The sequence below is a fragment of the Thermoascus crustaceus genome (genome assembly GCF_041956765.1).
Source record: "Thermoascus crustaceus strain CBS 181.67 unplaced genomic scaffold VTN00scaffold_1, whole genome shotgun sequence".
NCBI classification, from domain to species: Eukaryota; Fungi; Ascomycota; class Eurotiomycetes; order Eurotiales; family Thermoascaceae; genus Thermoascus; species Thermoascus crustaceus.
This window is the reverse complement of record NW_027192527.1, coordinates 4036647-4062539: the sequence shown is the minus strand read 5'-3', so window position 1 is coordinate 4062539 and position 25893 is coordinate 4036647. Positions and strand designations below refer to the sequence as shown.

At 50.7% G+C, this 25893-nt stretch overlaps 7 protein-coding genes across 7 annotated transcripts; 4 read left to right on the top strand and 3 right to left on the bottom strand.

Annotated features, from left to right (window-relative positions):
* Nucleotides 1-459: 459 nt before the first annotated feature.
* On the top strand, nt 460-3528 carry VTN00DRAFT_1441 (uncharacterized protein; the record flags this gene model as incomplete). Its single annotated transcript, XM_069427549.1, has 2 exons — nt 460-706; nt 761-3528. 2 exons carry the CDS (start codon nt 460-462, stop codon nt 3526-3528), a joined length of 3015 nt encoding a protein of 1004 aa, XP_069292143.1.
* A 2255-nt stretch (nt 3529-5783) lies between these two features.
* Nucleotides 5784-9306, bottom strand: VTN00DRAFT_1440 (uncharacterized protein; the record flags this gene model as incomplete). The annotated part of the gene is made up of 2 exons (XM_069427548.1): nt 5784-8714; nt 8764-9306. The coding sequence occupies 2 exons, from the start codon at nt 9304-9306 to the stop codon at nt 5784-5786; spliced, it is 3474 nt and encodes a 1157-aa protein (XP_069292142.1).
* A 211-nt stretch (nt 9307-9517) lies between these two features.
* VTN00DRAFT_1439 (uncharacterized protein) lies at nt 9518-10846 on the bottom strand (the record flags this gene model as incomplete). Its single annotated transcript, XM_069427546.1, has 4 exons — nt 9518-9562; nt 9705-9750; nt 10550-10675; nt 10782-10846. The coding sequence occupies 4 exons, from the start codon at nt 10844-10846 to the stop codon at nt 9518-9520; spliced, it is 282 nt and encodes a 93-aa protein (XP_069292141.1).
* Nucleotides 10847-12298: 1452 nt separating this feature from the next.
* On the top strand, nt 12299-12619 carry VTN00DRAFT_1438 (uncharacterized protein; the record flags this gene model as incomplete). The annotated part of the gene is made up of 2 exons (XM_069427545.1): nt 12299-12367; nt 12440-12619. 2 exons carry the CDS (start codon nt 12299-12301, stop codon nt 12617-12619), a joined length of 249 nt encoding a protein of 82 aa, XP_069292140.1.
* A 245-nt stretch (nt 12620-12864) lies between these two features.
* On the top strand, nt 12865-13827 carry VTN00DRAFT_1437 (uncharacterized protein; the record flags this gene model as incomplete). Its single annotated transcript, XM_069427544.1, has 3 exons — nt 12865-12961; nt 13399-13453; nt 13503-13827. 3 exons carry the CDS (start codon nt 12865-12867, stop codon nt 13825-13827), a joined length of 477 nt encoding a protein of 158 aa, XP_069292139.1.
* Nucleotides 13828-18653: 4826 nt separating this feature from the next.
* Nucleotides 18654-19369, top strand: VTN00DRAFT_1436 (uncharacterized protein; the record flags this gene model as incomplete). The annotated part of the gene is made up of 2 exons (XM_069427543.1): nt 18654-19206; nt 19302-19369. 2 exons carry the CDS (start codon nt 18654-18656, stop codon nt 19367-19369), a joined length of 621 nt encoding a protein of 206 aa, XP_069292138.1.
* A 486-nt stretch (nt 19370-19855) lies between these two features.
* On the bottom strand, nt 19856-23321 carry VTN00DRAFT_1435 (uncharacterized protein; the record flags this gene model as incomplete). Its single annotated transcript, XM_069427542.1, has 7 exons — nt 19856-20937; nt 20992-21351; nt 21401-21572; nt 21628-22134; nt 22189-22251; nt 22304-22554; nt 22622-23321. 7 exons carry the CDS (start codon nt 23319-23321, stop codon nt 19856-19858), a joined length of 3135 nt encoding a protein of 1044 aa, XP_069292137.1.
* Between the last annotated feature and the right edge of the window lie 2572 nt (nt 23322-25893).

Below are 25893 nucleotides of genomic sequence, written 5' to 3'. Positions count from 1 at the left end.
CATGTATATGTAATGTCATTGGCTACCTCCACCAGAAATAGCCGACTCTTTATACTCCTCTTTCGCTTGTCATCTCGGACAAAGCAGCATAGTTTGCAAGTACGCGTTCTGATTGGCTTGGGCAGCTATCACGTGCGATAACTCGATGTCCAGGCAAGCGTCTGTTATCTGTACCTGTTCCTTCTCCGCGATGAGAACTAGATGGGATCCCACCCCCCTCAGGACATCAAGTAAGTCCTATGGCCTAGCCAGGTAGGCTTCTGGGTTGGCTAAATTTGGTTCTTTACGACTTGCCGCAATATCAGTTATTTTTTTCTTCTCTGGCGCTGTACCTCAAATCTTGCAGAACCGCCTGCCATGACGGAGTGGCAGTCAGCCCGTAGACATCGCCTCTTGCCAAACAATCATGTGGGACCTGAAACTCAAATGGGAGACTACTTGGATTGCTAAATCTCTGCCATGACTTCTCAGGAGGCAGGCATCCAGCCCCTCCCCGCGGACGTGGTGGCGAAGATCAAGTCCTCCATCTCCATCACGCACCTGAACGGAGTCGTCGTGGAACTGGTCAAGAATGCTCTGGATGCAGATGCCCGCGCGATCTATATCACTGTCGACTACCGTCGAGGCGGCTGTGTTGTCGAAGATGACGGCAGTGGGATCCCACCCGCGGAGTTCGAACAGAACGGAGGACTCGGGAAGCCGCACCGTATGTCATCTATTTCTGACTTTTGGCCTGGCTCATTACTTACATTATCTATAGACACTTCGAAGCTGCATCCAACAGAAGAGGTCTACGGCCGCAAGGGTCTATTCCTCGCTTCCTTGGCAGCTCTTTCCTTGATGACCATCACGTCCCGTCACATACTACACGGGACAACCAGTACGGTCATCTTCCACCACTCGAGACCTGTTGCCAGGCTTATCCCGGCTCCACCGCAGCAGACGTTGGAGTTCAGCAGCCATGGCACTAGAGTCACTGTCAACGATCTTTTTGGCAACATGCCCGTCCGCGTCAAGAGCCGCGCTTTGGCTCTTCAGAGACCGGACGAGATGGGTAGGGAATGGGACGATCTGAAGAGGGTGCTGACTGCTGTGCTTTTGGCAAACGCGCGACCTGTAAAAATGGTTGTCTCGGACGCAGACAAGAGTAGAAAACTCACTATCCAGGATAGAAGCTCGCCTTTGTCGAGTTCGGATCCTGCTGCCACCACGGTTAACCTCACGCGGATAGGGTCAATTCTTGCACAGGCTGGGTTCATGACCCTGCAAGGACTTGTCTCCTGGACTACTGTATCTGCTCGCACCCCGGAGATCTCCATTCATTCAGCCATTTCGCTGGCCCCCAGCCCTACGAAACAGGTCCAGTTCATATCCATGGGAATCGAACCTGTATTTCCGCACAATAACGCGAATGTGCTCTACAATGAGGTCAATCGGATATTTGCTTCTTCAAACTTCGGTACAGTGGAGCCTACGCACTCTATAGACCATAGGAAGTCTATGAGCCCGTCGAAAGGACAGACCAGTACCAGTATCAAAGGTGCAAGTAAGGCTGTCAATCGGTGGCCCATGTTCTACATACGCATAAGCACGGGGCATCCTCGAAGACTGGCCGATGAGGATGGAGCCCCTGAGTCTGAAAAATCTATTCAACGCATCCTGGACGTGCTTGGAGCGATGATATATCAATTTCTGGAGCAACACGGTTTTCGCCCACGTGCCGGAAGGCGGAAAAGAAAGGCGACTGAAATGCCACCAGAGCCGGATAGGACGACCCGACAGGCCTCTAGGAAGGTAGAAGACATCCCGAGGCGTAGCTCACCGTCTGCTCGACAATACAAAACCCATAGTTCCGTTGCCAGTACAGAGGAGACCCTGGATGGTCGGATACAAATTCCTCGATTTCAAAATAGATCATTGACCCGTTCCATACAGGACTTTGGCAACTGGTCACGAGTAAAGAGTGGGAAGGAAAGCACACTGGATGCAATCTGTGCCGGTCTTCCCCGTGGAAAGTCAGATTCATCTAGGGAGACATCATTACCCTGTCGATCGTTGCAGGGCCTCTATCAGGAGACTGCAGCGGAAAATGAATCTACAAAAGGCTTGGAGTCGAAGTCTACGAGTCCGGTTTATCCAGAACCACCACAGGGCCCAGAGAACCCTGAAGCACCTGCTGATGTGACGAAGGTACCTCAAAGTGGTATCCATGCAACAGATGACGTTATTTCTTGGACAGACCCCTTTACAAAGGCCGCTGTTCTGATCAATGCGCGAACTGGCCAAGTTGTGCCTCCGGACCGCTCAACCTCTGATCCGACAGGTCGATTACACTCGATCTCAAGACCCTGTTCTGCCGGTTGTCTCGAAACAGTTCGAAACGCGCAAAGCGTTAAGCGGCCGAGATCTGCTCTCCCGAGGATGCAAGGCTTCTGGCTGGATAGCATCATGAAGAAATGGGATAACCCCACCTTTGGTCGTGTAGAAAAGCCAATAGCGTCAATTGACCCTGGAGCAAGTCGTGAGGTTGCTGAAGATAAGTTTACTTTTGGCAAACATTGCTGTTCCCCAAGCCTGTCTGGTCTGGATACCGTTCATTTTACCAAGTTCAGCGGCAAATTGTCGAAGCGCGGGCTTGAGCAGGCAGATGTCATTGCACAGGTGGATCACAAGTTTGTTCTTGTTAGGATGGCCGCGGACACCATCGATAGTGACGGCAATCCTGACTCAGGAAGTATCCTGACCATTGTCGACCAGCACGCAGCTGACGAGAGGTGTCGCGTTGAACAACTTTTCGCTGACATGTTTAGATGCTCTGACGGTTCGAGTGCGTCAGTCGAGATACAGACGACGAGGCTATCACCGGAAAGCGTATTTGATGTGGCAGCACATGAAATTCGACTGTTCAGGCAGTATTCTGATTTCTTCACTTCCTGGGGTTGCCAATATGAGGTCGCTCAGAAGCCCGGAGCTGCAAGCGGCACGGTGCTTGTGGATGCGCTACCAACGGTTATCGCAGAGCGCTGCAGAACGGAACCAAGTCTGGTCATCGATTTACTCCGCGCTGAAATATGGAAGCGCGAAGAGAATGGCAGGGGTTCTCATCCGAAGAAACTCCGGCAAGAAAACACACAACCGCAACCTCTTGGACAATCAAAGGAGGGCACACGACCCGCCTGGGTCGACCGCATAGGCGACTGCCCCCAGGGGATAATCGATCTCCTCAATTCACGTGCCTGTAGAAGCGCGATCATGTTCAACGACGTCTTGACCGTCGACGAGTGCAGGAGTCTGATCTCCCGTCTGGCTCGGTGCGTGTTTCCGTTTCAGTGCGCGCATGGGCGGCCGTCGATGATTCCCATTTTGGATCTCGAGCCGACGACTGCCACTGATACATCTTCAGAGAATGCATTTGGTCTGTTGGATTCCGCGTTTGGTCATGAACAGGCGGGAAGTCATTCGGAAATGGGACTTGGTTTTGCTGAGGCGTTTAGGGCATGGGAAAGGGATGCCCGGATAGAAGGGTGATTGATTACTTCGGTTTTGAAATGAGCATTGTATAGTATGTATTTTCGTGCCAAGACACTTCGAGTTCTGGAGATACTGCTTTGGTTGTTTACAGTCTACTAGAAACATGAATACTTAATAGTTCATTTTTCAAGAGTGGTTCCCTGTTTCAAGACAGCGATGATATCTCTCTATTATAGACCTGTTTCTCTCTAGATTGCCCTCGCGACATACTACGAAATTCAGCAAAATACCGCAAAGGGGCTCCTTTTCCCCGCTGCCACATCAGTCACTGTGTTAGCATCGCATCAGCGGTTTAGAAAGCCACTCACTGGCCTGTAAGACGTCACAAGTACAGTACAATGTAGTTATAGTTTAATACATTCCTACTACACAGTAATAATGTACTTAGTAATTCTTATCACATTATTATAGCCCTTACGCGGCACTTGACGGGAAAAAAAAAAAAGAAAGGGGGGGTGACAAGGGTAAACACGGGTAAATGCAACGGCAATCAATCAATGCGGGGGTGGCGGGTGGACCGTTGGACTGTTAAGAGGGGATCCTCCTTATCCTTCTAAGGTTGTTATCGCACCCCCCAACCCCCACCACAAAGCATGTCCACCCCTTGCATGCATGCATGTATCTCCGACCGAGAGCTCCAGCCACCTTTCTTTCTTGCTTTCTTAAGAACAAACGGGGCAATAGAGAATAGAGCAGCACGGCCTCATGCATAACCATCAATGTTTCGTAGGTAAACTTAAATTCTGTCGAGACGTCTCGGGATCAATTTGAGTCGGCGATGTCTTGAACTTAGTATTGTACTGTACAAGGTACCCCAGTACCTAGTCTAGGAACATACCTAGATAGGCAGGTAGGTGCCCAAAACTGGCCGGGGAAGAGGGAGGGAGGGGCAGTTGAAAAAGAGATCCCAAAAGTAGGGCAAAGAAAGGGGTACCTACCTAAGGTCTGAACAAACTCATTTTCAGGTTCCAGGCTGTGGCGGACATCTCCAGCTCTGTCAGGTTATGTCGCACTCCGACCCTACTAGTAGCCCAGCCCTACCTAGCAAGCCTAGAAAGCCCCGAAGGGGGCGGCGGAGATAGAGCGGGAGAAAGAAGACTGAGAGATGATGTTTACGTCCCCATTCCATACATGAGTAAATGATAAATGGTATGATATGATATTATCACATTCCGCCCGCCACAGTCAAATCAATCCGCGCCGCCTTGTTCAGGAACTTGAAAGCATTTATTGACCAGGAATCGATTGATATGATATTATCGCTGCTGTCGGACTCCTTCCTGGGGTACAGTATAAGTAAAGGATGGACTTTGTGACGAGCACAATAAACAAGACAGAAGTCAGACAAACAGACCCCGGCGCAGTTTGAACCAGGATCACAATCTCACCTACTGTTTACCTAAACTAGACACGGGCTACCTGAGAGTTAGCTACAGTGGCAGGATCTTAACACCTACATAGAAGGATAAAAGGAATACTAAGTTAAGAATCTGTTTCGGTCTTTCAGATGATATCACAAATCATTCGATGGACTGACTGCATCGCAAACAGTAACAAGGTTTGCATTGACTATGTACATGACGAGGCGAGGTAAGGCAAACTCCAGAAGCCTAGACATCGAAGTATCCCTACAAGAAACAAAAACCAAAGTACACAGAACCAAATATAGCCCACAGAGCCATTACCGTCTCAAATTTCCTTGCCCAATCTTTCCCAGGATAAATAAGAAAGCCGTCTGCCAGAGTCCGTAGTGTGATAGTGAAACGAAAACAAAACAAGGATTGGAACGAAGCCAAAGGATCGACGGAAAATAACTTTGAAGAAGCAGCGAGAACGGTTGATAAAGACTGTGGATTTTTTTGTCCTTTTTTTCCAGTCCCGGGGCCGCGAGGCCCAGCAATGTTTCCCGTCTAAAAAAAAACCTGGGAGAGAACCTCCATCACCCCGGTTTTTTTCACTTCCGAAACACTTTTTCTCGAAATCCCTGACTCCGTTTCTGATCCTAATGCCACAATCACCCAGTGATAAACCCAGTATACCACCCAGAAACCAAATTCAGAAATACTCAAAACAATGAAAGATGACCAGAGGGGTATGATGCATAAATCAGAAACAGAAGACACTAGTGAATGAAACATTAAGAGGACAATAAAGTCATAAGTCATAACATCAGTCCCTTTTAGGGAAAAGAATGGGAGTATGCATCTGGTGCCAACAGATGGCTAGACGTCAACGCCGTGGTGGAACATTGTTCAGCCGGTCATCGCGACTTTTGTTTTGGAACTATGAGTCCAGGCAAGAAAATCGAATTTGTCTTTGGCGTTGTCACGAGAAGGGACGGGCTGGTTCGACTCTGAAGCACTACGCTGGACCTCTCTCGGTTCGAGGACAAGTGACCGGCGGTAGTAGCTCTGGAAACTCTTCTCCCCATTAGAGCGGACACGAACAAGCTGATCCTGCATCCACGTTTGCAATTCTGGCACTTCCGTAAGTCGGTAGGGTATCTGAAAGCGTTGGAGTTCGCTGATGATCTTCGCGGTTTTCATATGCTTGTCAAAATTGATGACTGCCATTCCACCGTCATCGGTCGGAAGGTTTCTCAGGGACTGATTCCCGTGATCAACAAAGGTTAGGTCGGTAAGATATGTCCCAACGAAGGGCAAGCACGGAGGTACATGGTTTTGCAGACGCTGGCGAAGAACTGCATAGTTCCGAGAGACGTCAACGATGCTTCTTAGATGCTCCAAGGTGGACTTGGTCTTCTGCGAAACCAGTTCCCATGTACGCTTGAGTCGGGAGATAGTAGACGAGTTCAGCGAGCAGATAATAGCCATGAGGGAATCATAGTTGTTGAGCTCCAGGCATTTGTTGGCGATTTTCACCCACTGTTTTATAATCACAGCTCTCTTCTTGGGTTCTTCCAACTGGAGAATAGAGTCGGCAACCAGGTTTGCCAAATCCGTAGAAAGTGTCGACATAGCCCGGACATTTACTGCCAAGGAGCCGGATTTCTTCATCCATTCGGTGTTGAGAAGTTCTTCTGGAAGAATAGAGCAGAAAATCCTAGACTCCTTGATAGTGAACTGTCTGGCCAACTCCAACGGGTCGAAGTCAAGTATGCTGACATTGGCTCCGCCATTTTTCCATTGTCTCAGGAGGTTGAGCTGGCTCTTCGTGATGATAGGAGGGGGCAGTGGAGTATCCGGATGCACATACTGTGCAATGGCTGTGTTCGTCTTCCCTATCGAAGACACAAGACGCGGTACGACAGGGCCGTGCACAGCCGACACCTTCTCCGCAAGCTCAACGAGGCGTTTTCCAGCAGTCGGTAGGTTAACCATCAGCTTCGTCTTTGCGAAATCGAATATGAAATCAAGAGCCACATTATCACAATCATGACGCCAGTGAGACTCCAGCCAACCTTTGAAGATATTGTAGACGCGGAGGCGAACAGGACCGGCAGCATGTGGCGTATCTCCAATGTAGTCGTACCGTTCAGCAAGTCCCTCCGCGAACTCCAGGGGGGTAGCAAAAAGCCGGAAGGTGAGATAGAAAGTCGAAACATACATAGCGTCTGGTGTCGATTGATGAGCCGTAAGCTTTTCGATCAAGGCACGTAGACTGCCGCCGACGACCTGGCCGTCTTTGAACATGAGTTCATGAGCGTACGTTTTCTCCAAAATGTTCGCCTCTGTCTCGTCGCTTTCCTCTGCCAGAGTTGAATGGCTAACGCTGCCCTTCAGAGATGGCGTCGGATGGTGGTTGCTGATGTCAGGAGAGGTCGCTCGAGTCGAAGTCTGGGACACCCCGCTCATCTCTGAGTCACGAACATTGCTATTGTAGGTGAGGTTGCTTCCTGTGCTAGTGACCCCTCTGCCCTCAAATCGATACAGATCCTGAGAGTCGGACTTGGAGGTACCATCCTGACATGGAGCATTCGCTTGATTGGCCTCGTTCGCGCTGAGCGGGTCCACACTGGATAATGGGGTCACACTGGACAACGGAGTGACTGCTGAGTGAATCGAGGATCCCTGAAAGGATGATGGAGTAGTGCCACCAGTGAGATTCGGAGTAGCCGGCGTAAGGTCTTTGTTTGGAATCCGAAGCGGTGGCGGCGGAAGGCGCATGGACGGCTCAGATGCCCTTTCCCGGTCTTCTTCAGAGGCGTTTTCGTGTGGTGGCTGCGGCGTTCTCATATCAGCAAACTCATGGTTTTGAGGTGAGGCCACTTGATGCAAGGGTTCAATTTCGAAATCACCGATCTGCTCCAGCACAAGACGCGCCTTGGCCACGCAGTTTCCAGCACCCCTAACACAGTCAGTAGCAGCATCGACCAGACGCTTGCCTTCATCTGGCATGAACACAATCTCATCGTCCGTAGCATTTGCCGGCCGGAAAGCATCACGGGCTGCGTGGACCAGCTCGCCGATCCGCTCACACATCGTCTCCTTGGCTTCCTCCAGCAGATCTGAGCGGTGGAGGTCATGCTCACACACTGCCTCCACGGCAGACAATAAGGCTCGACATGATTGCACCGCTTGCTGGGTGGTGAGGATCAACTCTGTAGATGAGCGTGACTGCAGATGCAAGCCTATAAATGATCCGAGGACTCCAAGGAATGCATCGTAGGCAGCGCTAAGCTTCTCCGATGCAAGGTTGGGGTTCCGCACACCTGACGATGGGCCGGTATAGGATACTCGGTGAGAAACAGATATCCGCTTTGATTCCGTCCGCGTCGAAGTCCGGCTTGCAGTCAGAAGGGCTCCGTTCGGCTCTCTTGACTCTATCCGATCCGCGTAGGATGATATACCAGGCCCGGGAACTCCTCTGTCAGACATAGAAAATGTCTCAGACGGCGGGGTTAGCGGCACATCGTAGTGGTCTCGGGCTGAAGTCATCGGACGCTCCAGTGCTTCCATCGCCCTGCTGAGGCCAACTTCTTCATTCCACACGTCCAGGAACCGTACTCCTCGGGTTACGATCTTGAATGCCTTGAGAAGCATCTCATCGAGTATGCTATCCAATGCACCTTCCTCGCAAGGTGCACCATTCGCGACATCCTGTAGTTTCTTGGCTGTCTTCACCAAGGATGACAGTTCCGAAAGTAGGGCTTTTCTGTTTCTCCGCAATCCATCATATTTCTGCACAAGAGGCGCCTCCCTCGTAAGACATTCGGATTTTTCCTGTCATAGTCAGTGTCGGGCTCTCTGAGACAACCACCAGCAAACTTACTAGTAGAAACCTCACACCAGCGATCAAGCCTCTCATCAGATCCTGGTTCCCAAAATCCTTCAACGACGATCCGCAGCCTCCGCGTATAATATCCCAAAAATCCGTCAAGGCCTTGAGTAGTGGTCGCATTGGCAACTGATCGTAAGCTTCGCAATAGTTAGTTGGCAGCCATCCTCGCGCTCCATTCTCTAGAAGAGTGCCGTCAGCCCAGCCGTTTGTGTGGACGGAGTGAACCAGTATGATGTCACCCTGGTCTAGAGGAAGAGTGATAGTTGACGGCGAGACATCCCCAGAGGGGTGGAATGGATAGAAGGCGCGAAGGTAATTGTGAAAGACCGCTCTATCAGCTTCTGTTCGCTCCGCCATATCCTCTTTCGAGTTGTGTGGAGTCAACGGCGGAGTCATTTGGGTTTGCGTCCCTCGACGCTGTGTGGTATGGTTGTTTGTATCAGCGCGAGTTGAAAACGTGAAGTTCGATACCGGCAGTCCAGCTTCGCCTTTCACAATGTTCAAAGGTGCTATGTTTAGCTCAATTCGTCCCATGCTCTTCCGGGTGCACTGGAACTTTGCGTATGATGGACGCCAAGTTCGGAGGCGGTGGTCGTCGACCCAGACTGTTCTACGCGACTGAGAACCAAACAAACATCATCTGAGCGAACAGACCCGAGGCAGAAGACTGAGGAAACCTCCGCAGCCAGTCCGAATGACGACGCGAGTAGAACGTACAGGTTGGAAAGTAGAGGTGCGGAAAGAGTTAGTATGGGCGGTAATGGGACCCCGTCCGATTAATGTTAATGTCCTACATGCGCATCAGTTGCACAGCCTTCTATGAATAGGTAGCGCCTCATGGATAGCTGTAGGGGATGACAGGAGGGCGGGGAATGCCCAACTCCAGGGGCGCGGCGCAGGAATGTTGATGCGCGACGCCGCTCGGGACATACCGTGATTCCGAAGTAAATAGTATTCTGAGTAAGCACACTCGAGAAGCTGCGAGAAGATAAGAGAAGATGGTCTGCACGGATCGATGTGCGTGTAAAGCCCTCTCAGCGAATGACTGATTCAATATTTTAAGAAAATCAGGGTTAAGAGGATTGTGACAACGATCGATAGTTGTTGGGATACGACAGAGATGTCAGCCCGCTCTGCCAGTTAAGGAGGTATAATCTTGCCCCCCAATTAAACCAGCACGCGAGCAAGTAACAGGCAAGGACGAGCTCTCAAGGAACTCAATGGCGAAGATACAAGCGAGAGAAGCACGGCGGTGTATCCGCAAGGCTGGTGTCAGTCGCAAGAGAGTGTACGCAAGGGCCACCAGAAGGGGCAGAGGAAAGGGAGGAATGAACGTGACGATCTACACCAGCGAGCACTTGCCACCGGCAGCAATGAATCAAGATCCCAGATGCTCGAGATAGACAAGGAGAGGGAAAAGCAAGTGAAAGACGACGCCAAAGGGGTCGTGCAGGAGGAGAGGGATGGAGAGGGCAGAAGGTGGACGTCAAGAAGGGTCCAGCGAGACGACACGGGCTCGACGACCTCGTGGAGCAGCACGTCGCGAGCTCCGATCGAGCTCCCAGGTTTGTCCACTTTCCCCACGACAACGTCGACTAGTCAAGTCGCAGTGACAGCGCGTGAAAGAAAACGGCTTGCCACCGTCCCGTTCGAGTTCCAGCCCCCCTGATGCCGAGTTGACGAGTCCACCAGCCCCATGTCTCTCAATTCCGCACGGCCGCGCCAGGAACCCAGACGGCCCCGTTCTTCAGCCGAACGGGAGCTTCTCAGGCCCTACATCCACTGATAATCACTAGGATTGAGGTTCCACCGTCCGGCCTGTGCTAGGAGCGTGCTAGCAGCAAGGCTGTCGACCGTCAATCCAGGGACCTCTGCTGCGCGTCTCGACCCCTCAGCCTGTGATCTGTGATGCCACTAGCAGCATGATGGCCTCTATGGCGGCCCCTCATTTCCGCCGTCCACTTAGGCAAATAATGCAAATATTGAGAGTCGCGGTGGGTGCGATCTACAGTCCTGCGCAGAGCAGCTCCAAGGCGGCCAGGCCAGCTGCCGGGTCTCGGGACTCGATGCGCATCTCTACACGCTACGCTTGTATACTTTCTCCAATGCAGCCCTGTCACTTACGCTTTCTTTTCTTTTTACCTGCTTTTTATTCTGTTTGGCTACAGGTTGGTCTAGAATTTTTCCTCCTGTCACCTGTAAAAGCGTCTACCCGGTGTTGATTATCTCCGCGATCTATGGCAGCCGCCAATAGCCCTCTCCACAGGAGTATACCCTCATATCTCAGTCGTTTGCAGAGTACCGTGAGTGCAGAGAGAGCGCTGACTTGAGGCGATTCCACAGAACAATCCTCGCAAAACTCGCTAATCCAGCTAGCAGCGCGCGTCGCGGCTGGAGAACGCCAAAACCTGGAGGCGTGAAGCCCTAACACGTTAGCGATAATAGCGCTCCGTAGCGGTGCCGGGGAGAACCACGGGCCAGACGACCCACCCGTGGCTCGACCTACCCCGAAAGATAAAGATCGTTCTCAGCCTGCTCACGGCTCAGGAGATCGCTGCCGCATTCAGCTTGCGAGGTTGCTGATTTGCACTTACTTCCTCCAATACCGTGGAGTAGACTAATATGATATTCAAGAAAGTACGCGGTAAACGGTATATCCGCTGCTAGCGCCTCCAAAGGCGAGCGACTTGAGCAAATACGGCTTCTGACATATGATTACCGTTGCAATACCTGTCAATCCGGTTGTCGGGCACGTTCCGAAAACTCAAAAATGGACAGTAACATGAGGCAATACGTGTATTTCGAATAAATTCATGAAACTTCAATACATATTCCTATGGCTTATCAATTTATGCGAGCAGCAGGGGAAGAGAAGCACAAAGATAAAGTCGCCACTAAGTGCCTGTCGATTGCGCGACGTGGTGCCACACAATCTGTATCATATGGAATCTGACAGATCGAGCCATGGATCGGGAGCACGTCCGGGGATTTTTACAATGCCTGCACGAGTCTCCTTTTTTATCCCCCGTTTTTAATGCTGCCGTTGGAAAAAACAGTCGCGCTAGACTTCCAGTAGGCAACGATTTCCGGGCAATATTCCCCATGGATCAGGATACCAACTACAACCTTGCATCTCACTAATGAACCCACGCAGTGCCTTATTACAGCGATTTATGGTACACATGCAGCTTAAGAAGCTGGTGTCGAAGCAAAAGCAGTTGGGATTAGACATCCAGAGGTTACCATCAAGTTATAGCACATTCGGGCAGTTAAAACGGACACTTCGTGCTTTCAGTGAGTACTATTTACAAGTACCTGTGAGAGAAGAGCAATAAGATTGATAAAGCACGGAATATTTGTTGCAGCAGAACCCTACGATTTGCCAGCTTCGGATTAAGCTCTCAAATGTCGGATGTCTCCCCTTCCGATGTTACTAACTGATACGGTCTAGCAGCTTATCGCTAATGGCCTTTGCTAAACCTTGATCCCGGACGGACATCCCAGACCAAGAGAGACCGGGGAACGAATGCATTATAATAATAGGAACGATATCACAGGTTTCAAGCAAGTACTGGCAGACCTGCGTCATTGTTCCGTACGTATCCAAAGAAGCTCCTAAGAGTTGACCACGGTCTGTTCCGCCTTGCGGTACTCTAATGGCATGTAGTACTCCGTTACAAGGCATACGAAACGCAGCGTTGTCTACGGTAAGGCGGTCACGCGCTCCGCGGAACTCTTGAGGGCAACAGAAACAATATGCGATTTGACGTCTTCACATATCCAGTCTGCCCAGAGCTGCCCAGCCCTGCGCTTATTTGTCCCGCCTTGTGATGGTGATGAAGACTGAAATGGGCTAACCTACTACTACTGGCTGTGACTCGGATCGCATCACCCTTGTTGTGGCTTGCTGAAGGACCCTGGTTGACGATTCAGTATTTGATTCCGAACTAAAACTACTGCGGATGATTTCTTTTTTACCGTGACCATCGATAGATAACTACACCCTATCGGATCAGCAAGGTATACTCTTACCATTCTAGGAACGATTGCCGGGATCCACGGATATCTGTGAGAACACGATCGTCCAAACAAATGGACCGTCGATGGACCGCCTCCACCCCTGGGCTTAACTTATCACATGTGCAGCCGCCCAAAGTGGGAACTCTGATGCCCTGCCCGCCGATCCCGGGTATGTCTCGCGGGATGAAGTCCGGAGTACGGAGCAGGCTCAGAGGTAACGGCGTTGTGTTTGTAGACGCCTGACGCCCAAGCGACCAAGTACAGGGGAAATACACGAGCGCGGACGAGAGCGTGGACCCAGCAACAGCGCTGGACTTCGAGAGCAACGACTGGCTCGCGCGACTCAGACTACTGCTTAGCACATAGGCGTGCAGTGGTGCCGGTCGCAAGCATAGCAGTATGTAAATGGCCCCCCACGGGCTCCGGGGCTCGTCGTTCACGGCGGCGCGGGATATCCCGCATTGACGGTCTGCACTCTGCAGGTGTACCGTGCGCGGCACAGTCACAGCATCACCGGGTCGACGGCCCAGTTACCTAGACGCTGCACGGAGTACTCCGTACCTGGATGCACGACATCAGATGTGACAAAATGACAAATATCTTCAGAACCTGGACAGATCTCGATTTCTATGCGGTCAGGAAGGGTCAACTGCATGACTGGGTACGGGCCAGCAGAGAGAACAGGAGCCCGATGACAAGCCGCGGAACAGGCACGAGCCGAGCAAAAGCGTGCGCATCCGCCCTGCGAGCACGTGCTCCCCCTCGAGCTCCTCGAGTTCCTGTCACGGCGCTTCCCCCACCACAGATCCTTCGACTTCACCGGGTGGAGAGCAGCTTACAAAGCTCTCGTGCCAAGCATCCTTAGCGTCAGCAGCCCTGTTCGTGGCTGAAGCGCTCGTGCACGACTACGAACTGCAAGGCCCCTGCAGCCTGCAGGAGCCCCCAGCTGCCCCTAAGCGATACCCACCACAGCTTTCTGCAATGATGACTTTCCATTTCGACGGGTCTCTGGCTGCAATGGCCGGGTACCTGTAGCAAATGCGCCTTGGGACAAAATGAGCCATCATGCTGGGATAGGCCATATGCACGGAATACTCCGTACCTGACAGGAAGATTTTTAAGTGCCTTTGACCAGCTGCATTTCTCTACAACGCCAGATTTATGATAGTGGCTTTCCCAAAAGGACCAAATTCACAGCACGGGTCTTAAGGACGCGGAAACCAAGCACGAGCCACGAGCAGGACCACACCGGACCACCGCTTCTTCTCAGAGCCATGGCAACGGTTCGAGATGACCTCTCTTGGCACTGTGTAGTCCTCGGGGTCCACCGCTTCACCTTAACCCATGTCATGCCAGTCATGGTACTGTGCCGCCTTTTGCAGTAGCTCCCCTGAGCACCAGGCTTTGCAAGAGGCAAGAAAACTTTCTTCTGTTGTTGCTATATCATCGTTTAAATAATAACACCCAGTAAGCTGGCTCAATTCTATTGTGTCCAAATCTCCAAAGTCAGAACAAGAAGTTTCTGCTTCCACCTTCAACTAAACTGAAGGCAGTCGTGTTATGCATATCGAGGCTGATGATCGAGCCAGCTACGGTACGCCACCGTCCGGAAACTGTGCAGTACTCCACACGGAATACTACTCCATATGTCAAATCGTCATCATTTCCATGCTCCACGTAGTTATGCATCATGATCCCTCTCTCAAAGCACCGCGATTCGCTTGGTTCTTTAAGTCCTGCTTTGGTTCACATTACCATGTTCCAAGAACATTTTGCACAGATGCTCCGCTGTGACAGTTTGCCATCGGGAATTCTGTCGTATGTGAACTACAAGTCTGAAACATTGTCTGGGCCTCAACCGGTGATATTCTTTGCTTGAAATATGATGCATCCCAATCCTTATTATGCTTTCTCTTTCCGACTGCGACTTCAGAAAGCTACTTAGGACTGGGCCTCGGAAGCGCAACCTTCCTTAGAAGGTTGGCTTTTTTCACTTATTCGATTGTTAACAACACGCTACTTTTCCAGGTGAGGGAACTGGGGGAGCCTGTGCAGGCAGTGGTCGGCGGTCACCAGGCTAAGGTTCTAGAAGCCATTAGTTTGCCGGGGAACTGATCCCGGCAGCCCTGCGTCTTCTCCCGGCCCCGGAGCTCTGGGAGCTCTAGCTCTTCATCTGTCTTATAGACGCCATTGCGACTCTGCGGCGCATCCCTCTTTACTTTTTCAGGTCTGAAGTCGATGCTGTTTTTAGTGCATTATTGCTTCCGTTCTAGTGGGTCGTGGACGCTAGGTCCGTCCCTCTCGAAGTTTTCACTTCCTCTATGGACGCGCCAGCAGTCGGCCGGTGTACAGATCTATCCTCTTGTCATCATTTTATCGATTTCAACATGCAAATTCCTGGCGAACTTGACGTGAGACAATCATCGAGCGCTTCGCGGACGAGGAGCGGCTGTGAACAATTGTTTATGTCTCGGTTGACCCTCGACCCACGGTTCTCGTTACTGAAGTCTGGAACCGTCGCCCACTGGCGCCGAACTTTCGACCGCGGGCCCCCAAGCTTCGCCGAAGAGACATCACAGTTACCCTATTGCAAATAAGTTACTCTGCACGGGATTCTCACCGTTACCATTATGCACAATAACGGCCGAGTTGCTTCTCTAGCAGCAACTCTACTTAAAGAGGACGGTCTATGTAAGTCGACCGTGCCCCGGATACCAAAATTGAATTTATTGAAGTTGTTCAGAGCTTCGTAATCTTGTCTCCAGACTATTCAGGGAACTCACCTTTCCTCTTATGTACTCCTGAGTACGTAAGGCTCAAGCGGAATGACCAAATCGAGCAGCTAGGTTCATTCTGGGTCCCTAGAGTGTGAATCGGCGACCTCAGAGGCTCAGACTTGCACAATATGAGCGGGTCGTAAGTTAGCGGCTGGTAAATTAGGGTCACCACCCGTTTGGTTGTCTCCACTGATCGCCTGCCCGCGGATGACGCCTACTCCGTGCTACTCCTTTTGCTGTTGTCATAATAATATCTGGTCTGGCCTACACAGAGCTCCCTTTGGCACATTTCTTTCCGATTTTCTTCAGCAGTTCGAGAATATATTATTGTCAGAAGACAAGATAATCTTATGATGGTGATGGTCATCGTATTCCAGACCAAGTTTTCAACCCTTCCGGGCTTGTCCTACCCTGCGGGCTCATGAGAACAAGATTCAGCTACGTAGACCCATCAGAGCTCATTCCACCTTTGGACCTCGAGTCACCGTCCACCATGTACCTACGCAGCTAGTAGGCCCCTGAAACCTTTTGCTGGAAAACCCCGGAAGCTTCCGAAAGTCTGTTTCATGTTCTCATTAGCCAACTTTCGTTCTCTGGATGTTTCGAATTATAATCGCTTCTCGAAAAGTATGGTACCCTAACCGTTAGTCTGAGCTCGCCAGACCCATTGAACCGCGCGGGTTCCCGCTGATAAGGTTCCCACTGCCTTGCCACCATGCGAAGATCACTTTCGATGGTAGCTGAAATCAGGCCTCATAACGCCTCTTGCTAATTGCTGTTGCCCAGGGCAATTGGGCTTGGGCATCTCTTTTCATATTATAACGTCTTTGACAATAGCTTTCACCACAGGTCCAGACAGCGACAGAACTACGCTGGTCACTAATTGTAAGCGAAAGAATTGAGGCCTTGAGAATCGATTGTCGAGGATCAGCGAGCATCCTCTTTGGCACGTGTCCCACGTTGGTTCGCTTGGGATTCTTCTGCGCAAATAATGAGCACTGGCCACAACTTCCATGGCCAGCTAGCTTATGACGATCCAACATCTTGTTTCTCACGTAAGTTGGAGATCCAATTCGATTTTTGCGGGCGACGGTTTCTCCCGGTGACGCTCTTCCAGGAGCGCTGCTATATTGCCTCGTGCCTTATGTCTACGTTTGTTCTTCGCGAACGCTTCCCTTCTCGGCCTTCTGTATGCTTAAGGGGACGTATAGATTTCCCAGGATCTTCAAAGGATGCATTATTTGGCACGGGCATTGCCGAATGCTTGCTTTATATATAGAGAGAGAACAATGCCACTGTAGCTATATACAGAACATGAGCAACAAAAAGTTCGTAGCAGAAATGACCAGCGGGAATGGGAAATCAGTTCTGGCACCCTTTTGACCCCTACGACTCGAGCGCTTCCTTTTTATTTTTATAAACAAATTTTTACCAGTCGAACTATACCCAAATACACGCTACGCGTTTATAAAGTACAGGGTGATAACAAATCTAGCATTCGTTTAGTTTGGGTTATCCGCCTCGCGGAATACCGGTTTTATATTTATATTTTAATGGCAGTACTGTGCTGCTTGTGCTGTCTATTTGTCATTTCAAGATGGTTATGCGGCTCTGATATCCTTGAATAGTGAAAGTTAGGCAGCTTGTATGTGAAAAATATATATTTATTTATTTTCCACATAGATCGCAGTTCCTGGAGCCCAAGATAATCTTAATAGCACAGAACAATATAAATATATATATAACATATATAACAAGCTTCGGGGGAAAATTGAATTGTTCATGAAGTGATTATACAGAACTAGTACGCAGTTCCGACGAATCCAGCAGAGAAGAGATGGGACATGCGTCAGCGGTTGGTGAAAGCTTCTCCTGGAAGATTCAAATCAAAAGTTGGATCCAGCCCTCAACTCAACGAGCCGTTCGGCTCGGGGATACCCCATTATATTAAATCATGGGCAGTTGAAAGCGGCCCATTTAACTGTGTAAAATCAAGTTTCTGCTCACTTATGGTCATGCTAATGTGAACCGGAATAATGGAAGAAAGAGGTTTCTCACATCACCTCTCACGTATGCGGCGAGGTATGCATGGGCAGGAAGAAGAAGATGCAGTGAAAATGAACTGCTGCTTGCAGAGGGAGCTAAGCCGGACTTTCTTTCTCTGTGGACTTGGCCGCACTCTATCCACTATATTGTATGCAGGCAGATTGTGGCTAAGAAGAAGCTGTTGTTTGTTAAGCTCCTGCTTGAGACTGAAGGAGGAGTCGATCCCAACTCTTCCAGCGGAACATTTTGGAAATAAATAATGGACCGACACCACTGGTTTGGGCAGCCTTTCACGGTCGCGAAGCGATGGTGAGGTTACTTCTTATAAAAGAAGGAGTTGACATAAACCACAAAGCTGGGTGTTTATCAGAAAGAGGCCTCCCGCTCCCCGCATCCCATTCTAACCTCGTTGTTATATAAATTAGTTTATTGGACAAGAACGCCAGCGAGAAGATTGCACATCGTCTACATATAGCACTAATAATTTTTCTGAAGTGGATCAAGATAGCCTTTGCAGCCTCGCAGGTGAATTTGGTTATCTAAGCTGGATGCTAGATTGATCCATGTCGGTTGGGCGGCTTTTTCTTCCTGAGCAAGGGATAGCTGATCCCCACGCAGGGGACTACACCATCAGAGACCGTGTACCTACAGACGTAGAGGGAGGCAACCATACACATTCCAAGCCAACCACGCCGTCCGATGATAGGTCATCACACACCTGCATACATACCTCAGATGCATAGTTCGCAAGGGGCATATGGACAACAGACGCGACGCGCGAGTCGAGTCTGGAAACTCTAATAGCAATTAATTATATGAGGCTGTTGTCTCTCTCTCCCTCCCTCTCTCGTGGCCTTGCCTTTGACTCGATCCTTTTCTTACTTACATCCTTCCTTCCACCAGGGGTTGATCCTCATCCACTCGTTGAATCAAATATCAATTTACCTACCCAAGTCTATCTCTACTAACTTATCAATCGATAATTAATTAATTAAATCAACAAGCCTAACTCAATTCCAAACAGCCCACCCTAAAAAAATGAAACTCACCCTCACAATCGCCCTCTGCGCCCTAAGCGCAAGGACCTTCGTGGCCGCCGTCCCAGCCCCCATCCCAGCTCCAGCTCCAGCCGCAGCTCCAGCACCGCTCAAACTCCCCGGCCATGGCACGAAAGACACTTACGCGGACGACTACACCATGGGCCCAACGGACAACGGCAACAGCGACCTCTTCAACCACGACACGCTCCAGCACGCCGTGGACAACAACCACCCTGACAACAAAAACAACAACGTCGTGGGCGACACCGACATGGACGACATCCACGACCTCAACAACCCCAAGAAGATGCAGAACATGGACGGGAAGCAGCCGAAAGGGAAAGTCAACCTATCTCTCGCTGGACAGAGGGTCCCTCTGCCCAGCCTCGGCGGCGGTCGTGGTCGTGGTCCCTCACGCCGTAGCAAGCTGAGCCGGAGGGATGGTGTTACTAGTCTCCTCCCGGGGTTGGCCCCCGTGAGTGTGGCGGGCAGTGGTGTTGGTCAGGTGTTTGGCAAGGTAGGGTCGTTTGGGACTGCGTTGACGGATAAAGGTGAGTAATAATAAGATTATCTATCTGGCAATCGTTGGTGGTCTTTTTCTTCTTGGTCTGTTCGGATAGAATTTGCTAACGATGCTTGTTTACAGTCCTCCACGGAGGAACTCCTGGCGTCCACCAACCTCAGAATGGAGTCAAGCCGGCGAGTGGTCGCTAACTATCTATTTCAAATTTCGATTTAGTCTTATAAAAATGGGATAAAAAATCAAAGAGGATATGTGGGATGGTTAAACCTAAATCTTTGAATTATGTCTGGTTTTTTTTCTGATTTTAATATTTTGTTATCGGAGAAGCTTGGAGAAACATGGTTGATTTACTTAGCACTATGTTCTGAGCTAGGGAGCTGCAGATCGCTTCGAATAATGAACGTTATGATTAATATATCAAACACCCATTCTTTTCAATCCAATGCCAGCGTTTGGAGTGTATCCTTTTTGACTTGACATCGGGCTGCGGATGACAACACATTCGCAAATGATATCTTATTATTACTGACTATATCCCTGAAGTCGAAACCACCAGAAGATTCTAAAAAATATGTTATAGTATCAGCCGTATATTATATAGACCATCCTGTACCGAAAGCAAGCCTTTCAAAAAGTACAGTTCCTAGGTATCCCATCAATCAGCACGCCTGTCCTAACTAGAACATCCCTTCCATATCCAAGTCGAGAAACTCCGGATTACCCATATCCGCCGCATTTAGCACATCATCAATGCTGGTATCCATAGCCCCACCTGCATTGAGACCCATGTTCTGGTGCTGGCCACCAGCCGCCTCGTCTAGCATCTGGCTGAGATTCTCCGGATCCTGCTGGTGGTGACCACCAGTGCCAGCACGCTCCGTCGGGCCCAGATCCATTTGCTCGTCATTCACGTGACCGCTGACGCCCTCGAGGTTCATGTTCTGGATGATGTTGCTCACGTCGAGGTTGGAGACCTGCGAGGGAGGTGCCATCAGGGCGTTGACGCGTCTGTACAGCCGGACGATGACCTCCGCCCGGAGCGGGTCCTTCTCTGCGATCTTGGGGACGTTATCGCGCTGGATGACGAGGGCGTCGCGGAGGGTGAGGATCGGGCAGCGGGGCAGAGCTTCCTTGCTGGGGTCGATGGGGTGGTAGATGCTCTGGTCGACAGCAAAACACTCGGCTAATGGTGCGCAGACGTACGTTGCCGCGATGTCTAGTGCGAGGTCGCCGCTGCCGGCTTCGGTCTGCAGCTTGAGTTCCTCGATAATAGCGGGAAGCACTCGGGTCGCGCCCAAGATGCGAATTCCAGCCAGGAGCTGGCGATGCGTGTAAGACGGGGGCGTCATGCTGATCTCTGGATTCGTGCTCCAGAGGACAAGAGACTGGAAAGTGCTGCGGATGCTGCCCAGGAGACCGCCTACGGCGTGGTTGGTCCAACCGTCGAGCTCCAGGCGATGACAGCTCCCTGTACGCTGGAAGGAGAGATACGGGTCGAGAGCGTCGAGGATAGGCTTGATGTCTGGACGAGAGGGGTCACGCGTTCGAACATCCTTCAGCTGCTCCTCCAGCGTTCGCGCGGTGATATACAGGACCGTGCGATGGATGGCTTCTGCCTCGCCTGAGATGGAGCTGGGTTTCACTAGAGAATACAATACTTTCAGTGGGATCGTAGGCTCGCTCTCGGATTCCCAGATGTAGTTACCCAACCAAGTCAATGCTACGACCAATGAAGGAAGGAGAAACGGCTCGAGGAGATCTGTAAGCGTCAGCGATATACTTCGTCAAACACGGTGAGCGGGATACATCGTACATTCAAAGCCGCCTTTCAGGGTATCAAACTCCAGCTTCCCCGCCTCGCAAGCACCCAAGCTTTGGTTGAACAGGGTAGCCACGAGGAGATAGAACTCCTGCGGACTACACGACGACATTGACTCCTCACTGATTCCCTCTGCGATGAAGAGCGCTGAGATCCACGCGCCCAGATTCTTATTCTGCTTCTCGCTCAGGTCGTCGAGCTTCTGACTGTACGCACCCCGATCCAGGAGCTTCAACACAAAGGATTCACTGCTGGAAATTCCAAGGTCATATTGACTCAGGTCGTACCGGTATTTGAAGGCAAGGACCAATAAAAGAATACTTCCGAATTCGTCGTAGACGGGTTGGTTCTCACCTAATAACCCATTAGCTACGGTAAGAAATTAATAATTGCGCAGTCTCACCTTGGTCCTCATCCCACCGCCAAGCATCTAGCAGCGAGCAAAGGGGCTGCAAGACGGTCTTCGGGCTGCGGAAAAGCAAAATCACATCTAATGCCTGCGGCCTTCGTGACAAGGAATTGCAGATGGTCTTCAATGTCATCGTTTCCTTTTGATTGCAAAGGTTGTGCATTACCTGTTGTCACGTTAGAAATGTTCGACCACCTTTGGAATTTAGTATGGGGACATACCTCCGTTATCGCCCCGACTATAGCTCCCGCATTTCCCTCCATCGCCTCCAGCCCATTGATGAGCTGCTCGGCCCGTTCAGGGTTAGCGGTAACCTGAGAGACAAGCTCATCTTTCACGTATTGACCACCCGTTGGAAGAGTCTGCATGGGATTCTCCCCCAAGAGACGCTCAATGCTAGACTCCGGAATAAGCCTATGCGCAGCACAGGCGAACAGGAACTCTTGTCTCACGTCCGATAGAACCGTACTACCTTGCATGGCAAACATCTGAGAGAACGAAGGGAAAGCATTCGGATCGACACGGCTAAGAGCGTGACTGATGTAGAGCTCCATCGGTATGGGCTCCATGGATGCTGAGGACATGCTTGCAAGGAATGCTGGCAGCTTATTGACGAGGAACGAGCGGAACAGGAACATTGTTCGACCGGATTCGTTCCGATACATCGCGTTTGACAGGACGTCAAAGGCTGAGGTAATAAGCTCTTCGATGAGCACCACAAGGTGTCCCTGAGAATCATTAATATAATGACATTCACACAAAGACCAGTGCACAGCACTCACTCCATAACGGTTAGTCAGGTAATTAATGAGCATACTGTCGTCGACAAGAGGACGTCCAACAAGCTGAAAATCAAATCAGCAACGGTACACCAGTAAGAACAAAATTGATAATTACCATCGCATTGATATAGACATAGAGACCAGCTCTCGAGTTGATAACCGGCCCGTCGATAACAGAAGCCTCGAATTGCAGAGCGTTCACATTGACACCGTCCATCATGGACACCTCGAGGGCCTTCGAGGCCGGTTCCCCGTAGAGGTTGAAGTCCTTCTGTAGACTGTCCAGTCTGTTCCGGAGCGGCAGCGACACGCCGTCGCACAGCGGTAGATATGACGACAGAGCCTGTCCCAGCTTGATCTTGCAAGCTACTCAAACTGTCAACATGTAAAAGACAAGATGGTTGTGCAATCCATCCGGGAAAAAGAAATATACCTTCTGAATTTTCAGCAGAAAGGGCGTCTAGTGCCTTTTCAGTTCCCGAAAGGACCGCGAGTAGTATCCCTAGAGACTCGAATAACGATATCGCATCGGGGTTGTTCATCAACCCACCGCCCTGGCGGTCCTCGTCCATGTTGTTATTATGCCAGGCAACGACCGCCATGATCCAGTCCGCAATCGCGGTAAAGATATGGACAGCCTCCCCCGTCGTCTTGGGAGCATTCCCGGCAGATATGGATATCATCGCATCCTGAATGATGCGGATATCCGTCATGAACGTGCAAACCTTTCCCTTCTGCTTTTGCTTCTCCTTCGCCTTCCCCTTTTCTTTCTCTTTCTCTTTCTCCTCCGGCAGCTCCTCTGTTGCCGTCTGCGTCGGCGTCTGCAGTTTTGATGAGTCCTCGACAACTGACGAATGCCTCAGCAGGACCTGCAGCACGGTGGAGATCTTGACCTTGCCCAGCTTGCTGCTCAGGGCGTCGACGTAGAGCGGGAGCAGCGGGTCCCATTGGACATTGGTGACGGACCGAGCCTCCAGGATCACATCGAGCAACGTCGATTCGGTCAAGGGGCAGCGGCGAAACAGGAGCTTCGCCAGGTCTCTAAATTCATTGGCGTCTATCCGGTGGACCAGACACTGGTGGAGGAGTTTCCTCCATTGCTCCACGGATGATGATAATGATGATGATCCCATTTGCTATTTGCTGGTGGGCGGGTGCATGGACATGCTAAGGATGCCGATGCCCGCTGCGCTGCTCTCAAAAAGCACTTGAACTTTTGTCTTGCTGAATGACAGAACTCGGGAATAGACTATTATATAAAAAATAATGGGCAAAAGTAAAGCAACAAAAACTGAAACTATACAGCCACACAGACAGAAGTATAAGTACTACAAAAAACAGGTCTCAAATGTCGTTGTCACGCATCCGGCCCAGCGACAAGCATCTACTGGCCTGTCCGACGTCTTGTTTGGGCGGCTGAGCGAGACGAGTGGTCATATGGTCACGTGATTTCCGTGATGATATAAGCAATGCACCCCGGGCCCGTGACCTGCCCTATCTGGAGTCTCGACGCGAGTCTGCAGCGTGGCTTGTGCACTTCCCCTCGTATTGGGTCGCTCACACATCTACAGAGAAACGACACCTGCGACACTCTTTGTCTGCATTGCTCACTGAGTCAAATTTCTAGTCTAGCCCACTGTCTCGAGAGAAGATGGCGTGCAGTGCATCAAAACATCATCAGCAAGTTTTATGATGTGGCCGGCGGTTCGCTCGTCGTCAAAGGTCCAGGTCATGTTCATCGACGTCTGCAACGCGGGCTGGAATCGAATTAATGGCCGGGGAATATTCTTTATTCTCTTCTCAATGTGCAATTAGAACATTGGACCGCTGACAGATCTCCATGCAGAATGACAAATTAGTCATGGAGTCTCAGCCAATCAGGTAACTGATCACCACTACTACTCTGAACCCTCACGTCGACAATGCCACAGTGGATCAGCGGCCAAGATATATGCTAAACGCCTACTACACAGTTGTCAATACCTCATAGTGGATTACTTTTATCTCATACCATCACAGCATTAAACACTGCAAGGGAGCTTGTCGCGAAGGTGAGGTAACCCCTTGCAGAATGGCATCAATCTGCCACTCTTACGGAGTTCCGAAAGGTCGTTGTGTAAATCAACAGCTAATAGACAGGATACAATACTAATGACGGGAACAAGGGGATGTGAAAAAGGGCCGAGTGACAGCCGTCAAGTGGTTAATCTCCACGAATCCTAGTCCCTAGGCAAGTAGCGTAAGTTTATACTGCGCACATGGACTATAATCCATAACACGGCACACACACACACACATACGGTGGACTTTGAAGTGATTGTACAGTACGACAGCGGCTCGCCCGAGAACGGCGTACTTACTTCCCGTCTCCCATTGCCGCCCCTTAACCTAACCGAAGATTGACTTTTCCCCTCCAGTTTGTTTTCAGGCTTTCCGCATCCGGAGGGCCCACGGAGTGGCACATGTGTCTGGCCTGTCTCTGCTCCTAAAATGTCACTAGGACCGCCGCACCGCCATCTCCACTGCCCGCGGACCCGTTGGCCCATCGCTTAAACTCCGTCGTAATTCTTCGACGATCTTGTGTCGTCCGTCATAGCGCCATCTACGATCGTAGGGCTCCGGCGGAACAGGGTTGACTCCCGCCGTCTCATCCATACACCCCATATCCCAAAGCGTTGACGTGCATGACGGTAACCCAACTCATTGAACCCTCTTACCCATGGTGTTATTCCGTTGGGTTTGGCCTCTCAACCCAGGTATTTATTGCAAACGTTTGCTGACCGCGCAATTAGGGGTCTTTCGAAAAAGGGCAGTCCAACTTGGGTCTGTTATATGTCAGATCTCGTAGCAGGTTAAACTGAGGGGGAAAGGTTGATTTGATTAGGCACCGGTAGTGTGGTCCACTCCTCCTGTCTCCCGACATCAGCTTGGAAGATGATGGATCCGTCGATCGTGCTTGGAACTCAAAAGCAGTTGGGTCGTCCGGAGTCTTCTCTACTTTCATTCCCCCTTAAGAACGATCTATGCCGGACCCAGTTATTGCAACCGTTCCGTCGACTCCACGAGAAAATAATGGTTCACTCGATGTTCTCGAACGGTTCGTCGCTTAGAGTGAATAAATCCCCGCCGGCACATTCTAGCTTTATTGTTACTGGTGAAGGGCGTGAAACGATACAGGAACCGAGGGTGGGCAGTGACACAGCGGTACACCATGAGAGTCTAGGATGAAGTCAGTAATGATGGAGATTGTGCACCTGCTCCAACAATGCCTCCTTGACTGCTACGTCCATTTCCTCGTTCTCTCTATCTGTGACGCGTAAGACCCAAGAGAAAGATGTAACAAAAATTACAGTTTCTTGCAACGTGCCTATCAGAGCAGTTCTCTCTCCCCCACTCGCCGCAATTACAAAGCCGTTTGCCACCAGTCGCACTTCGGAGCTTAGAGCGGAAGAAGAAATCGTGAAGGGCCTGAAGGCTGAAACTTGCATTCAAGTCGAGATTACTCCTATCTCGTCGACGGCAAAACACGAGTTCCATCCCCCAGATTGTTGTGTTACTTCTGTGGCGGCGGCGACCGGGACAAAGTATTTTGCGTCCGCCGGAGATTTTCAGACTTTCGACGAAGTGTGGAAAAGGAATCCGCTGGCCTGTAGTACGGCTCGCTTTCGGTTTGACGTTAGGGCCGCCCCACGATGGCGGAGATTT